Source organism: Saccopteryx leptura, chromosome 1 (assembly GCF_036850995.1).
Source record: "Saccopteryx leptura isolate mSacLep1 chromosome 1, mSacLep1_pri_phased_curated, whole genome shotgun sequence".
NCBI lineage: Eukaryota > Metazoa > Chordata > Mammalia > Chiroptera > Emballonuridae > Saccopteryx > Saccopteryx leptura.
Genome location: NC_089503.1, coordinates 362,077,532 through 362,096,229, shown reverse-complemented (window position 1 = coordinate 362,096,229; position 18,698 = coordinate 362,077,532). Strand labels below are relative to the sequence as shown.

Sequence of the window (18,698 nt, the reverse complement as noted above, 5' to 3'; positions counted from 1 at the left end):
GCCCATGCTTGTGATAGGCACTCCTTCTGCATGTCTAATGGCAACAAAACATAATACTGCTCTAGCCATTTATGTCTATCTTCGTTTCCAATGAATTCGCTTATGCTCAGGGTGATTTCTGTCTTAGTGGTCCCAGAATAATTCTCCTAATATAGTATTTTACTCCTTCCAAGGATTAATGTTATCTTCATTAATGTTACATGCATGCCCCAAGCTATGGTGCTATTCTTTTTTTGCATAGGTAATAGCTTCACATTAAATCATAATCAATGCTAAATCATAATGCAATCTTTGGAGACATCTTAAATAGCAACTATGCATATTTCCAACACACAAAAAAACCCTCGATATAAGAAGCCATTCCAAGTTTACATGTGCAATTTTATAGACAAAACCAATCAGTTATGGCTACTGTTTGACTGATAAAGACTTTAAAATTATTTTGGTTATAATACGCATACAAGTTAGAGATGTAAAAAATTTTAAAAATAAATGTATATTAACTATAAAATATAGTATCTGTGGATTTGAGAGAAAAGAGCTAAAGTTAAGGACGATGAGTTTTTCTGTGTGAATCTCTTAGGATTATAGAGGGACGTACTGACAAGTATTTCCTCTTTGGAGACCTGACTATCAAGACTCAATTGCTCTGATTCTCAAACATTTGCAAATGCAAACAATAGATGTACATAGTCTCGTTCTGTACTAATCTCATTACAAAAATATTAAAATCAAGTAAGAAAAACTATTAATTTAATAACTGGGCATATTTTCCCCATATTGTGTAAACATAAAGCACTAGACCTATATAAATCATACCTAATGTAGGACCAGTCTTGTATTTTAAATCTTAAACTTGTTCCAATTCCATGTATTACTTTATTAAGTCAGCAAATTAACTTGAAATTGGAGACTGACTGAAACAAAATCTATCAAAAAGGTCACATAGTCAAGTCAGGAGAAGGTCATTTCCTTAAGAATTCCCATAGTTATTTATTGCCCTTTATTGGAAAGGGCTGTGTTGCTACCACATTAATTACCACTTCAAACACACAGCAGGCATCAAGGGGAGAATGGCTCTAAGAAAAGTTGTGAAAATCAGGTCTTTTTCCAATATACCCCCTGAAAGATAATTCACTTGTTAAACTACAAGTACCATTATCCTGTGCTCAGCAGATCATTGTATCTCACCACTCACAGCTCACAAATGTATGTCAACTATGGCTCAAGTTTAGTGATCAGAACTTCACTCAACCCCACCAATATTTTTGTGAGAAGCAAGCAAAAATCACTCAGTAGGAGAGAATCACCACTTTTGAAAAAAAATATGGCTTTCAAAAGGTTTATTTTAATTTTATTGTAATAGTATAAAAACATACAAAAACAAATGTAGGTCACCTTAACAGATGAGTCTGTTCTTTTATTCAGTACTCTTCTTCTGTAAAGAACTCTTGAGTTCTGTTCAATAATTTGATGTATGAAATGTACATACTTTTAAAAAATAAAGTGGTTTGACATTCTATTCATCAATTCCAAATGGTAAATTTTCGAACGCATAAACTGTGATTTGATAATATTACATAAAACTATTATTAGAACTTATCCTTTTTCACGTTCTTCCTTAATTTTCATGAAAAATGAATACAAATACTTGAGCATTATTAATCAAGTTAAAACTATAATGGCTCACAAAACTGAAGACTCTAAAATTAGAGCAATCTTTTTAAGTATCTACATCCGTATCAAATATATGCCTTTGAGAAATTCATAATCTCGCAGTTACCTCATCTGTAAAATGAAAGTTGTATGTATTCTATGATTTTTAAGGCTAGTACCAGTTTAAGTATCCTGTGACTCTAAAAGGTACAATAATTTGCTAGTGAGACATGTTTATTTTAGTATGAACAGGCAGTTCTGTTTGTTCATCTTCCTGTAAATTACAAAATTAAATCTCACAAAAATTAGACACCACAAAATACTGTTTATAGTCAATAATATTTTGGCACATTTACAAAGTGACAGATGACTTCTAGAACCAGTGGGATGATCACATTGTAAGATGTTAAAATGTTAAATCACTATGTTGTACACATGAAACTAACATATATAACAACCATAAGACTGTATTCCAACTATTCTTAATTAAAAAATTGAAAAATATTGTTTCAATATTCATCAATATGAATAAAAATACACTTGTCATATTCAGCATAAATTCACAAATACTGTCACTTGAAGAGCTATCTGAAATTGAAATGCCTTCCACTACTTGACAACCTAATTTGGTCAAAGATATAAAGCGGCATTTTACTGAGAAGCAGATATTGAGTTTGTCACTGACTTTTCCATGGTCAGAAAAAACAAAACAAAACTGTTATTCTGAGAATCAGTATCAAGTTATATAATATTTAAATATGACTTAAAGAAAATAATTTACATGAGATAATTAATCTTGTTCTTTAATAAAAGACACATCTTTCTTAATTTCTTTCTATAATATTCTATTATATTTCATTACCATGTAAAAATTTTCATGTAATTACTATGACTTCCCTACTTAATATTCATAAAAATATAATTGTAAAGTAAATCTAATAATATCAAATGTGAAAATTGTTTCTACTAAATGCACCTTTCTTGCAATAGACTAAGTCGAGCCAAAGAAAATGACTAAAACCAAAAATGTGCATACCCAAAAACTTTATTTGAGAGTTAAATTTCATGGTTTGTTGGGCTGCAACAGTTTTATCCCTGTTTGAAATAATTATAAACACAACATTCTACTTAATTATATTTACTAAAATCTATCATAGTAGAAGACAATTGGTAAACTACAGCATTTATTTCTGTAATCTTCGTTATTAGGATAATTACATGGTTCTTGCTTCAGATTCACTCTTCAGAAAGTAAATTACCAGCTTGAATATTTCAGTTTCCATTTTTAGCTTAATACATTTAAAAAAAATAAAAACTTCACTTTACCCATTTGAATTTCACAAGTATTATTAATGAAATCATGCCATTGAAAGCCATGTTTTACCTGACCTGTGGTAGCACGGCGGGTAAAGCATTGACCTGGAACACTGAGGTTGCCAGGTTCGAATCCCCAGGCTTGCCCAGTCAAGGTTCATATAGGAAGCAACTACTTTGAGTAGATGCTTCCCAATTCTCCCCTCTTTCTCACTCTCCCTCTCTTTCTCTCTACACCTCCCCTCTCTCCAAAAATCTATATATAAAATCTAGAAAAAAAAAGAAAGCTATGTTTTATAATCCTGACCTGATGATACAAATCTCATATGATAAAATGTCTAGTAAGAAAGTACTTTGAAGAGAATACTACTATAATTATTTTTATTTTTACATAGTCTCCTGACTACAGAAGACTGATAATAATAATTTAAAGGTCTAATAAATACTATATTGCTTTCTTAGATATAATAATTACCTACTGATTGCCTAATGTTATATAATTAATATTTTAAATTCTACTCCCTTTTGAGCATGTACATTTTAACACGAACCAAAACATAATAAAGTGAATGTACATACTGAACAAATATTGAATCATTTACATGTTAAATAAATGATTATCTATTTATGCTTCCCACATATACAGAAAATGCTATAGCCTTCAGTTAAAATCACTATCATCATATTTTAAAAAGTTTTCCTTCCTCTATATCAGTATCATCTATTTGCATATACTCATGTAGTAAAACTTTAAATATTTATTTTATAAAAATAAATGAATAATACATTGAGTCTTATTTTTATCATTTCTTTCCTGAATTCTATGAGAACAAAGCATAGAATGTAGTACCTTTGGATATTGTTTCACAGGAATCAATACCCTTTCTGAGAGCTTTATGTTTTTGTTGCTGATGACATCAAGATACTTCTTTTCTTCATCTTCCTTTTTTCCATCGGAACCTTGAAATTTTTCAATTTCTGGGGAAAAAAGTCACAAGAAAAAAACAATAAGTTGAAAGTCATCACGAATACACTGATTGTTATAAGTTCCCTTCTTCAGATTTTGAAGAATCATGATAAAAGGACTGAAACAGCACTTTGTGAACAGCTACATGAGTGCGGCTACTGATGTAAGATGACCTCTGTCAATTAAAAAGAAAAAGTGGTAATTGAAGATGAGACTGTCTTCTGTGAAACAAATGATGCATTTAATTAATTTTTAACATCTTCAAACCATGTACGAGGAAGAACATGTCCTTGAACTATTTAAAATATCTAAGCAAAGACAACTTTTCTAGGAACAATGAGTAGAATGAAATATACTTTGAGGTTATATGCTTTATTTTTATTCAGAATATATAATTCTGACTAAAATATAATTGAAAATAGTCATCGTCCATTATCTAAGATAGGGTAGTAAAAATTTTATATTTGAACCAAACTTAAAGGCAATTAAAAAGTGGGTCTTAGGAAAGTCATATAAATGATTAAACATGTAAATACTATCATGCACATTCATCAACATGAAGTTATCTGCCTGCATGTTAAATAGAAATTACTAATTTTGCTGTCTGAGAATGTCCTCAAAATGGGTATTTTTGAGCAACTGTATACTACTTACACAGTTTTTTCTTTTTAAAATTACTTATCCCACAGAACTTTCAAACTTCTACTATGTGTACTGCAGAACAGAAAACAAGAAAATATGACTGCTTTTATGGACTCTGTGTTCTGATAGGGAAAATGAGCAATTAAAAAATACATGTATACATACATATTTATGTGTGGAGGAGGTAAAGAATCAATAAAATAAAGCTAATAAAAATATAAAAGAAAGCTGAGTCCAGGAGTGGGCCTATTACTTTAGATTTGTAGGGTGGATATGAAGGCAGAACCCTGAGTAATGAAAATGATCAAGTCATGGGATATTGAGAAATCAAGTTGTATACAGACTGATAGAGAGACAGCCTCACTTCCTCTGAGGTGTGACAGGTGGTTTATAGGACAGATCACTTAAGAGTTTGTAGACAAGTGACATTTTCTACTTTATATTGTGAATCTCATGAGAAGCCACTGGGTAGTTCTGGTAAAGATAACCCCGGATGTAATATGCAAAACCAATCTTAGCAGAGAGCAAACAAACAAGAAAACCAACTTGTATTTGTCTAGTGGAGAAATGGTGCTGACAAGGTTTAACAAGGCAGAAGTGAAATGGTAAGAAGAATGTATGAAGCTAGAGTCACTTTATGGAATTCACTAGTAAAATCAATTCCTTGAAGAAATAGTAATTTCCCTTATTTCTTTTATGGTTTTTGGACAGTTATTATTACCATAAAGTCAACTATAAACATTTTTTTTCTCCTTGCTCTTGGCCTATTGTCCTATTTAAAAGCACTTCCTAAATTAAGATACAATGTGTTCGCTTTTTTTAGTTTTGTAGAGATGTAACAACATTCTGTTTCTGTTACTTTAGAGCCAGAAAAGTAATGATAGTTATTAGATAGTGAAATTATTCATTCATATTAATTTATATTGCATTTTTAACAATTGCTTCTTAAAGATAAAACTACTTCTGTAGGTAGGAGAAATACTATGTTGCATCTAATAGCTTTGTTCTTTGTTATTTTATTTTTAATTAGCATCTTTCCCAAAATGATGTCACATAGCCTATATAAAATCCCTTTAACATTCCAGGCAGTACTCTTAGAGCATATTATTTATTTGGTCCATGTGGGCTTAAAAAATTTTTTTTGAAGTAAGATTACACTGCTTACCAGATAATGCCTGAATGAATACCACATTGTATAGTTTGTATAAAGTCATTCATAATCTTTTTTTTAAAAGTTATATGCTATAATGTTCCTAAAGACAATTATCTTAAACTGAGCTGTGTATAAAGAAGCTATTTGTAACATATCTATAATTTTTACTTACTATGCTGGTATCAGATACTTACTTTTGTACTCCAGAGTACTAATAAGTCACAATGACTGTCCTTTTAAACCATAAAGCACTCTCTAAGACTTTCAATCCATTATACAATTATTACGTACAGAACTCTGACAACTGCAAAGAAAGAATATTCATTATGTCCTCTGACACTGACAATAAACCTTTGATCACTGCCCTTTGGGTATGTGCACCTACATAGTATCATTCTTCTAGCCTGCGGAGGTCATTGTAACGTGGGACACATTGAAAAAGCCAGCTCGATTCCAATCTATTAAATGTAGAGTTCCCCCTTGTCACTCTGTCATAAAAATAAATTGAATTTTTCTGATAATATTTGCTCTCTACAAAACTACTGCCTTAGGCATTTTTAGATGTTTTCAATTTGATCAATTGATGATTAATTCCAATAAGTACTCCAACAAGAAACAGAGCTGAATGAAATAACACTTTCACTGCTTTTTCTCCATTCATTTCCACAATTTCCTTTTAAAATTTTTTATATTTCTTTTGCCCTACAATGATTTCAGGGAGTCGTCTTGGCTTCTCTTACATGTCTAACTACATGATTGCATCTGTCCGTGACACTGTCACAGAACAGGAAATGCCAAACTTTCCTAGCTTTAAATCCAGGGAAAACAATGTATGCAGCACTTTCATTTTTTAGACGCTTATTGTAAAGTAATTTTTTTTTCATTTCATTATCGATGTATACTCATCGAAGAGCAGTTAGACAATATAGGTAGGTATCCATAAAAATTGTAAAGCATCTGTTATCACCCAGCAATAACTGAATAGTTTTGTGTAGAAGCATTAAATCATTTTATATACTTGTTTATGTAGTCTATTTAAATTTAGCTGCTATAGTATTGGGAAAACATTCAATAATATATATATATATTAAGGCAGGACATTTTTCTTGAGACATATTAAGCCACTCAGTTTTTTCTGGACAGGTATTTTCACCAGCTAAGCCACTGAAGCCCCTAGTGGGTTTTAGTATCTTCTGTTCCCCTTTCACTGTTGGTTGATTAATGCATATATTTACCCAAGAATTTAACTTAGCATTCACTGACTAACTTTTAGTGGCTATTATTACCCTAGAACTAGGATTACGTAGAGATTACAACACAGCAGAGTCGACCTTTGGTCATGCTGGCCATTCATCTTGCACCACTTCACCCACTGTCAGGCAGATGAAAGCTTTGTAAGAAACTATTTTTTGTGGTGGTGGTGGTGGTGGTGGTGGTGGTGGTAGTTGTGGTGATAAAAAACAAATAACTTTCTTTACTATCTTAATCGTTTTTCAAATTTTAAGCCTATGTTTATTCTCAAAATAAGAAATCACCCCTAAGTAGAATTCTAAACATGGTCTTTAGAAAAAACACAGAAAGCCTAGAACACAACACAACAAGGCTATCCAAACTCCAATTTATGAATGATTTTTAAAAGATACAATAAAGACCATTTGCTGTATGAGGGAGAAATTCAAAGGTACCCAGGTAACAATAAGCACTTCAGGATCTTAAAAAACAACAAATATTTCCTTTTTTTAAAGGTAAAGACCTTTCCTGAGAAGGGAAAATGTTTCAAGAAAACTCCTAACAGAGCATGAAGGGAGGACATTACCCTAGTAGCTGAACAGACTATGCTGATAACAACCTCCCCAAAGTACAAGAAACTTTCTCATAAATAGTAACCAGAGAAACAGATTGTGTTAAACCTCATACTAATAAACTACAAGAAAACAAAGAAAGGAAAATGAACTAAATAATATATTGGCAGAAAATGAAAGCAGAGGGAAAACATATGATAAAAAAGCAGAAAGGCACTAAAATATAATTACTGAAATGAGGGAAAATAAAGTAACAAAATTATAAAGCAACGATAAAAGAGTATATTTATAAAACAGAAAAGGGTTGTATAAAAAGAAATTAAATTGGAGAACCGTGTAAAAAGAGCTGTCAGAGCATAGGAATGAAACAGAATGTATTTCATAAATGAAGAACCAACTGGAAGAAATCAAGACTAAATATATAAAAGAACAAAAATAGAAACAGAGGTAAGAATAAAAAACTCTTACCAAATCAAAAAGTTAAACAGTTTTCAGGAAAAATAAAGACATATAGAAGATAGGAAAAGAAGGCAAGATGTATATAACTGGAGCTTCTAGAAGATAAAAACTAAAACAGCAAAACAAAAAAACATTAAAAATTATAATTGAAAAAACTTTCATAATAGAACCATATGATACTATGACATGAACTGAGAAGTATGATTAGCTCTATGTTCTGATATGAGGAAGAGAAAGAGGCAGAGGGAGGAAGAAAGGAAAGATAAGAGAGAGAGGAAGAGAGAGAGAACTTAGATTGAGAGGTGCAAATAATAATACAAGATTCAACAGGCTAGAAGTAACTGGTACAAAGTACAAGCTAATTAGTTCCAGACAGTGGTAAACTCAGGCTACAGAATATGAGCTGCACGTGTCTTTTTTGTTTTCACAACTGGAAATTAGAGGAAGAACTCTTGATTTGTTATAAGAATTAAATAAGTTAATATAACAAGGTGCTTAGAAAAGTGGCAAAACCATTGTTTTATTTTTATTCCCAGAATTAAAATATTAAACTTATAAAAACTAAGTAACCTTTGAACTAGAGTTATAAGGCAAAGGGTCAATGACGAGGGAGTCAGAAACTGATTCTTAGGTTAAGAAAGCACTGTAGAGAAGTAGGAATTGTAACTGGCTGGACTGAGGAATCTACTTTATAATTCTTATATATCAAGAATGGCTCTTCATTTTGCTTATAATTTTAAGTACTTTTAAAATATCTGCCCTCTATTATAATATAGTATATTCTATAAAGTACAGAATAAATTATCACCAAGTTGTTTAAAGTTTGGATTAAACTCATGCTAAAAATAAAAGTAAAATTTCAATGAAAAATATTCTATTTAAATTTATGAATCTATACCTTCATATTCAAGTTACTTTCTTCACACATGTGATTTTCCCTGCAGTCATAATTCATGCTTCCTAAATTAGGTGTGTTGAGTAATGATGGTCTACTACAGGCTTCTATCCAGTATTTTTCTGACCTCTAGGACACAGATGGCTTATGATTTTAGAATCATTAATAGATATAAAATTGATGTTTTAGGCTGTGCCTCCATATTAAGGCTTTACACAAGTTTTTTGTTGTGATTACATTTATTTTTGCAACTGGCAATATAGAGGCTCACATTTTAAATATAAATAAAATATAATTAACTCTACACAAACATACAATCACAATTATCTGGTTCCATGGGAATTTAACAAACACATATTTTTCTCTTAAAATAAAATTTACATATTTTAAATAATCATTCTGAAATAAATAATTATTTGCATGATCCAGGGACTTTACGATGTATGTCAGTTTTTCTATCATGCTAATCAATGAAAGTAATGACTTTATTCTTTCCTTAATTCAATAAATACTACTGAATCAGACTCTACTTCATGTGTGACAGATTAAACACAGAAGAGAAATAATTAAAGAGAGGGAATAATGAGGGAAACTTAATTTACATGACTGAGGTTGAAGAGTCAACAGTACCCAGACTTAGGATAAATTTCAGAGGTAAGACAACCTGCCCTAACCATGGATAGGCATGACAGAGGGAGGAAGAGGACAGAGGATAGCCCCTGGATAAGTGGGCCCAGTACTAAGGTTGATGCTGTGGCTATTTCTGTGTTTGTTTGTGTGAGTGAATGATTAGAGTATTCATGTGATCATGTTTTTCAGTTTTGCAATTAATTGTTGCTAATTTAATTTTTGCTTTAGTCATTTTACGTTAGCATCCATCCTGGTGGCATTATATCATCTCTAGGTACACTAATTTATCTACCAAGAAATCATATACCTAAACTTGCTAGAACTATATACTAAATATGTTCTTAGCCAAGCAAATTACATAGAGTTCTTTATGTTTAATTTCTTCATGGAGAGTGAAATACATGCTCTTCCAGGTACTAATAATTCTAAAATTCAAATAAGTAGGGACAAACTTAAAATATGTGAAAACATAACCACTAGTTGAGGTAATTTTTAAAGAAGATACTAATTACCAAGGAGAGTTTAAAAATAATTTTCTTTTTTTTTTTTACCCCAAATTTTTTTTTGTACTTTTCTGAAGCTGGAAACGGGGAGACAGACACCCGCACGCGCCTGACCGGGGATCCACCCGGCAAGCCCACCAGGGGGCGTCGCTCTGTCACGACCAGAGCCATTATAGCGCCTGAGGCAGAGGCTACAGAGCCATCCCCAGTGCCGGGGCCATCTTTGCTCCAATGGAGCCTTGGCTGAGGGAGGGGAAGAGAGAGACAGAGGGAGATGGGTGGAGAAGCAGATGGGCGCTTCTCCTGTGTGCCCTGGCTGGGAATCGAACCCAGGACTTCTGCATGCCAGGCCGACGCTCTACCACTGAGCCAACTGGCCAGGGCCTAAAAATAATTTTCAATGCAATATAAAGGAAAAGAATATTCACTTGCAAGGTGGAATTGTAAAATGTATTAAAGCAAAGAACCTGGAATTAGTCTAAGAAGGAAACAAGTTATTGTTAATAAAATAAAAATTTTATTATTTAAAAATTACAATGGAAAATTATACTAGTATTGAGTTGTTTTGAAATTTATGCTTATCCAAAAATCAAAAGTCAATACAAAGTTGTATAAATTTCTTCTATTTGTAAACATTTTCAAAAGGGATTTTAAAATACAAATGATGTTCAACTGCCTGGTATTAGAACTCATTATAAGTGGAGCATAAAAAACTTATATTTACATACTATAATTGATCAAAGGTAATTCTTCTTGTTCCACCTTCAAATTATACTCTTCTAGTTTCTAAGAAAAATGTTTTCTGCTCTTAGTATTTGAATACAGAGCCAAACCTTCCATGATTATTGTTAATAGAAAAAGAATACAAAATAGTAAAATAATTTCCATCTTCTTTTCAAGATGTCCAACATGAAATTCAAAGATCCATATAATACAATAAGCAGGATTCCAACACTTCTAAATCCAGAATAAATGAGCAAATATAAATAACAACTATTTGCAATGCAACATAAACCTAATGTTTATAAAAAATACCTGAGGAAATGATTTAACACAAATTTTACTTCATTGATATTGACCATAAAGATAAACAATTATAAATACTTTTTTTAATTTATTTATTTTTTACAGAGACAGAGAGTGAGTCAGAGAAAGGGACAGACAGACAGGAACGGAGAGAAATGAGAAGCATCAATCATTAGTTTTTCATTGCGCGTTGCAACACCTTTTGTTCATTGATTGATTTCTCATATGTGCCTTTACTGCAGGCCTGCAGCAGACTGAGCAACCCCTTGCTGGAGCCAGCGACCTTGGGTTCAAGCTGGTGGGCTTTTGCTCAAACCAGATGAGCCCGCGCTCAAGCTGGTGACCTCGGGGTCTCAAACCTGGGTGCTCTGCATCCCAGTCCAAGGCTCCATCCACTGTGCCACCGCCTGGTCAGGTAGTACTTTTTTTTTTTTTTTAATTTAAGTGAGAGGAAGAAGATAGACTCCTGCATGTGCCCTGACCAGGATCCACCAGGCATCCCTGTCTAGAGCTGCTCTGCCTATCTAGGGTTATGCATGCAACTAAGCTATTTTTAGTGCCTGTGGCAGAGGCTCAGGGAAATGTCACTAAACCAATCAACCCATGGTTGTGGGAGAAGGATATATATAGGGTGGGGGAGAAGTGGGGGAAGTGGAGAAGCAGATGGTTGCTTCTTCTGTGCCCTGACCAGAAATCAACCTGGGACTTCCACATGCTTGGTTGATTTTCACCACTGAGCCAACCAGCCAGGACACACTTCTAAATTTTTCTTTCTTTCTTTCTTTTAATTGTTCTTATTTTTAGTGAGAGGAAGGGAAGCAGAGACAGATTCCTACATGCTCCCTAATGGAGATCCACCAGTAAGCCCACTAGGGGGCAATACTCTGCCCATTGGGGCCTTTGCTCCATTGCTTAGCGATGGAGACATTTTTCTTTTTAATTCCTGAGGTGGAGGCCAAAGAGCCAATCTTAGTGCTCGAGGCCAACTCGCTTGACCCGAGCCATGGCTGCAGGAGGGAAAGAGAGAAAGAGAGAGAGAGAAGGGGGAAGGGTAGAGAAATAGATAAGAGCTTCTCCTATGTGCTCGGACTGGGAATCAAACCTGAACAAACACACGCTGGCCAACACTCTACCACTAAACCAACTAGCCAGGGCCACACTTGAGAATTTCAATCTAAAATAATGGGTGAAGAAACATCAATGGTACTTTTATATATATATATATATATATATAATTTATATCTCACATATATATTTTAGCATTATAACCCTAAGGAGTCCATAAACAATTATCCCACTTTTCAAATAAATAAACAGGAGTTTATAGAGCTAATGTAAGGTAGGGTTTATTGCAGAATGGAATGGAAGTTTAAGAGAAAGGGAGGAATCAACAATGCCTCTCAGGTTTTTGTCTTGAGTGGGTAGGTGAAAAGCAGCAGCATTTATATTCATGAAAATGACCAGCAGAAGAAAAGGCTTGGCAGAAAAAACTAGAAATTATACTTGTGTTATATTTAGGTGATATCTAAGTGGTGATGTATAATAGGGAAAGGTTGGGGTTTCACTTATAAATTTCTGAGTTATCAGCATATGGTTGATGCTCAAATCCAGAGCTGTGTTTTGGGATTGAGAAAGGGAGATTACCAAAGACTAAACCCAATAAATAGGAAAAAGGAAGAGAAGGAGGATTTAACAGATTAAGTTAGAAGGAACAACCAGTGACAAGAAAGACAACCAGAAGAACATAGATATCAAAATTCAAGTACAGAAGGTGTCTTAAGAATGGTCAAAAACTTAAACTGACTCATCCGGAAGAGAAGCTTAGTAGTGAAAACTAAGTTTTGACCATTAGATTTGGCATGACATGGTGTCTTTCTAAGAATGAATTCAGTCACTTGTTGGAGCAGACTTATGAGAGAACAGGTGGAAAAGATGTGTATTCAGTGAATATGGAGCTTCCTCTATAGCTATTCTAGTTCATTGCCTCTGTTAACCCTGTTCTAACCTCAAGACCCACCTGTACTGCAGCTCCTTTAATCTGATAACATTTCCCCTTTCCTTCTAACCTAGGACCTCAATCACTTTATTGAGGTGACCCCAACTAAGCATATTTTGAGTTAAAGTCATCCATTCTAATAATCAGCATCTACCATCTTTCATCTTTTCAGACACCAAGCCTAAACTACCTTCCTGAGTTTTTTTGTGTGTGTTTTTTTGTTTTGGGGTTTTTTTTTTTTGTATTTTTCTGAAGCTAGAAACAGGGAGAGATAGTCAGACAGACTCCCGCATGCGCCTGACCAGGATCCACCCGGCAGGCCCACCAGGGGACTATGCTCTGCCCATCAGGGGGCGATGCTCTACCCCTCCGGGGCGTCGCTCTGTTGTGACCAGAGCCATTCTAGTGCCTGGGGCAGAGGCCAAGGAGCCATCCCCAGCACCCGGGCCATCTTTGCTCCAATGGAGCCTTGGCTGTGGGAGGGGAAGAGAGAGACAGAGAGGAAGAAGAAGGGGAGGGGTGGAGAAGAGATGGGCGCTTCTCCTGTGTGCCCTGGCCGGGAATCAAACCCGGGACTTCTGCACGCCAGGCCGATGCTCTACCACTGAGCAAACTGGCCAGGGCCCTTCCTGAGTTTTAAATCTCTTCAATGTCCACTCTAAAATGTCTAAGACATGTGAAGCTCATATACTTCAAAGTGAACTCACCTTAACTCTAAGCTTATCCTCTCCCTGAATTCCTTTCCATCACAATGTTCCCAGTCACCCAAAAACAAGAACACAGATCTTAACCATTTAAACATTAGTACTCTCTGTTCCTCATGATTCTACGCCGATTCCATCTCTGGAGCACCTTGCAAATCCAACATCTCCACTCCAGGTGCTCTGCCCCTCCCCCCTCCCCTTTGCCATCATTGTCACCTACAGCATCATTTTCACCAATAGTTTCCCTGAAGACCCGAGTACAACTTATCTTTCACATCCAAGCTATCTTTGTAAAACACAGATTTGAGTTGAGCATTACACATTTCCCTTTGCCACTGGAATATGGCATCTGTTACTTTGTTTACTCCCTGGCTATACCCAGCATCCAAATTTTCTTTGTTGAATGAATGAGTGTCACTACTCTCACACTTACCTGCTTCTCACTGCCTGAAGGTGAAATCCTTGATTTCTTTCCTGCCACTAAAAAGTGATCAACCATTCCTTTACTGTCTCTTGCCACATTCTAGTTTATTTCTTGACATCCTGAGGAAAACACTGTGTTCTATGCTCATTCACACATACCCTGAAGCAAACCAGAACCTTTCAAAGTCCCCTGGCTTTCGCTTCTGATCTTTTCTCCTGGCTCTGACCAATGAAGGATCACTCTTTCTTTAGTGAAAGCCCAACTCCTTTCGTATAATTACCCCATCCCAGGTCCCCATTAGCACTTTGTACTTTTAAAATACAGCACTTTTATCACTTGGCAATGTGCCATTTACAAGTGTTTTCCCATTAAACTGTGACCTCCTTGAAGTCAGAGACCACATCACATTTATTATCTTTTTACTCCAAACCTTTATTACAATGGACACCTTCCAAATATAAACTCACAATCAGGCCTACTCGTCAGACTGTCCAAATAAACTTTGCTAAGGCTGTCCCTTGATTTTTAATTAAATTTTTTTTCATAAAATATATGTGACTTTTAATATAATGAATTCTAGATTGTTATTTACATGGGGAAACATATACTTATTTCCACAAGACACAATACTACATTTTAAAGTTCATATGTATTTCCACAAAATGCAATAAAACAGCATTACAATCTGGAGTGGCTTTAAGCTCATGTATATGTTTTGAAAAGCCTAAGGAAAGTAAGTGTGATCTCTAAAAGAGGCAGTAATATTTAAAATAGTTTTTTTACAACCTTATTGTTTAGTAGTTATTCAGTAGTATTTCTAGCATTTTAAAACCAAATGTCTCTTATTACTTATATGTTAAAGTGTAACTGTGTTTTTGGTTATATTTTAGAAATTTAATTGAACCTTTTGAGTTGACATATCATGCATTATAATTTTTCATGTAAAATGTTGGAAAATAAGCTCTCAGCATTTTTATTCAATATATCTGATTTTTTAAAATGAATTACTAATGTTAAGTGGGAGCACCCTGTAGTCATTACTAATTTATTTCTGATTTTCTCATATTCATATTCAACTATATTTATTTCCAGAGCTTGAAAAGATCTTATGTCCTTTATGGGGAGAACTTAAAGACTTTATTTTTGCCAGAGATATCTTGAAATACACAATCATCATAAAACGAAAACAACATTTAAAATCAGCAGCAGCTCAAGTTTCACTGGCAAGGTTCAAACTAAAAGACCTTTTTTGCACCTACTTTTACTTGTGATAATTACCTAAATCAGCCTAAATCAGCATTTATTCTAATTTTACAGAAATACTACACTTAGATGCACTTGAATTTGTATTAATTTATTTTCAAGATGTTCAAAAGCCTAATTACATTAGGCATTCCTTATGTTTAGAAGTCAGTATTCTGGACTTGAGTAAATGTCAGCTATTATTCATTGGAGATAAAAATCCCAAATATGTCAATAGCAGAAGATAGTTAAATAGGACCAAGTCTGATCTGCTTCACATTCACAATGCTCCAGGGCACTTTGTTCATTCAACACTTTCACTCACTAACAAAGGTTAAGAGTGTCACTGTGTAAGTCATTGGGACGAAGAAGAAAAATGAGTAACACATTGTCTTCAATTGTTCATTATCTAGTAACCAATATTTGCAAGTATTGCAGAATAGTCCTTATTTTATGGCTGTTCATACCACTCCTAATTCCTTATCTGTATATTTCAACAAGCCAAACATCAAAGTTAATTTGAGGAGTTTATTAAATATATATGCAGTATTTACAAGTGATATAAAAATAAATTGGGAGCCCATTTTTTTAGCATCAAAATCAGACTGAATATAAATATGCGGAAAGATTATTCAATCATGACACTAGTATGTATGTGGAAGGAATAAAGAGATTCCGTGTATATGTATATACATGTGTACATATGTATATGTATATATCCTTCTACCACGTTGGGCTGTTTTGAAAATTAAAATATAATTTACGAGCTTGGTGTTTGTGGTGATTTATAAGTTTTAGGAAGAGTTGACCAACCTTTTCCCATTACCTCAATCACCTTTACCAAACTCTGAAGTGGGAAACTCCCAGACTGAATCAAGGTCAAACTACCAGAAGCCATACCAGAAAATAAATTTTCTATGAGAATTAAAGATGATATATTTAGTATTTTTGATCCATTGACCTTTCCAATTCTTCCTATTCCTCTTTTTAATTATATCCATATAAATGAGATGATAAAATAAACTGGCCTCATCTTATAAATGGGCCTCTAACTACTGTGGACACTGAAAAAGAGGAAGCCTACTAAGAAGGATTCCTGGTGGCTAACTGGCCTCTAATCAAAAAGAGAAGAAAAACAAAACAAAACAAAAGCAGAGCCTAGCAGCCATTTCTACAAAGGGGCCTCTCATGCAAATCACACTTCAAAAAGTTGCCTATGCTGAACTGCCTGCCCTCCGCACTCAGCACTGAACTGCTTTCCAGCACAGAACTGCCTGCCTGCATGCTGTTCCTGCCATCTGAACAATCCCTCAGAAAAGAACTCCTTGAATTCTATTTCAACCAATAAGAATGAAGCTTTCCCATTAAAATCTGTGCAGCTGTATCCCTGTCAACATCTTCACTGGTCAATCACTGCAGCTCTATTCCGATCAACCAGGAGAGTGCCTTTTGAACCAATTTAACTGCGAGGATTTGGAATCTTCATTTTCATGGAGACAAACCAATTAGGGACCAGGGGTGGGGACTTCCATCTATATAAGCCATTCAGCTCCCTTCTGGCTCAGAGAACACACTTTCCCTTTCTACCAAAGACTGAAGATTAGAGAATGTTTCTTCAGATGGGGTTGAAACTGCAAAGATGGGATACCAAAGACATTGTGAGGAAGCAACACAGAGCTGTCTAGCTGGAGAAGAGCCTGGCCCGAGGACCATCAAACCACCGGGCAACCTCATCCCGGGCCTCCTAACAGCCTTGCTGCCATTCTGCTTCAGAACTGAGTTATAACACTATGCTGCATCACAACTGAGCTGTCTGCACTGAATAACGTTTCCTTCCACACCACACCCCAAAATGGAGATTCTTATTGGTGTTGAATTGATTCCAATGACCATCATTTGACCCCGTCATAGTGTGGTCCTGGAAAAAATTCACACTAAGCACTTGCCTTTGGTTGCTCTTCTTTAGATGTAATGAGATGTTTTTATTTTAAACTTATTTAGAAAATTAAATTTAATGGGGTGACATTGATCAATAAGAGTACATAGGTTTCAGGTAAACATCTCCATAGCATTTGAACTGTTGATTGTGTTGTGTGCCCATCACCCAAAGTCAAATCATTTTCTGTCATCATATATTTGTCTCTCTTTACTCACCTCCCCACCCACCTCTCCTAACACTCTCTCCCCCTGGTAACCACTTCACTTTTGTCTATGTCCATGAGTCTCAGTCTTATATGCCACCTATATGTGAAATCATATAGTTCTTAACTTTTTGAGATTTATTTATTTCACTTAATATAATATGGTTTATTTTTTTAATCAGTCATCCTCCACCTCTCTTCACCAACAAAGCAGTAAAATCCTTGAATGAACTCAAGCCCTGGTCCTAAGTAAAAGGAGCCAATGTCTGGTTGCCACTAAGTCTGAATTTAACCTCGAGTTAGGCTTGGTGGGCAAAAAAGATTCCATTGGTCTCATAAATGGCATAGTTTATCATATAAAAAACTAACAAGTATTTTGTGTCAAATCCCAGGAAACAATCTCTCCTCATCCCTCACTCAGGAGTGTGCCGGGGCAGTGAGTACTAACTGTGGACTGAGAAATTTGAATATTGAGATCTCTCTCCTAAATAAAGACACAATTAAACTAGCCACCCAGGAGGACCCCAATAAGGTGCACCTATTTGTTATTTTCTTTCTACTTTATCACTTGTTTTATACCCCGTTGTGTCACCATCAGACATTTTCCATTTTTAAAGATATGAAGATATAAACAAGAGTAGAAAAGCTTCTAATTTTCTTTGTCTTATGTTATTATTTTGACAACTTCTTAAAACATGAAGTCAATGTTTCATTAGTATTCTCATGATGAGTACAGGCACTAAAATATACTGGTATTACCATATATATATATGTATATATATATACACACACATATATGCATAATCATAAACTAGAAATTATAAGATGTGTCACTACCTTATTACTTGACTTGTGCAAGTCCATCTATACTTTTACTTCTAAGTTTCATTATCTGTGATTTTTTTTTCCTTAATAAATTTGATGAGCCCTTCCAATTCTGGTATGAGTTAAGCCTAAGTCTGTAATGCAAAAGTAAAATGCAATGTCTACAAGGATAGACAGGTTCAATAGAGTTATTTACACCTGTACAGTGTACTTGACATTAACTTGCTTTGAGTTGCTTTCTCTTTTGCCATTTAATTTTCATTTTTCTTATAGTTAGATTCTATGACATATTATAGTTGTTAAAATATCATTTAACTCT

At 34.4% G+C, this 18,698-nt stretch overlaps 1 protein-coding gene across 2 annotated transcripts in view; it reads right to left on the bottom strand.

Moving 5' to 3' along the window:
- The window catches only part of KHDRBS2 (KH RNA binding domain containing, signal transduction associated 2), a 567,387-nt gene that overhangs the window by 465,430 nt on the left and 83,259 nt on the right, over positions 1-18,698 (bottom strand). For both annotated transcript variants that reach the window (XM_066361370.1, XM_066361371.1), the window contains exon 2: positions 3,821-3,948. In XM_066361370.1, coding sequence (XP_066217467.1) covers positions 3,821-3,948 — 128 coding nt within the window. The remainder of the gene's footprint in view (positions 1-3,820; positions 3,949-18,698) is intronic.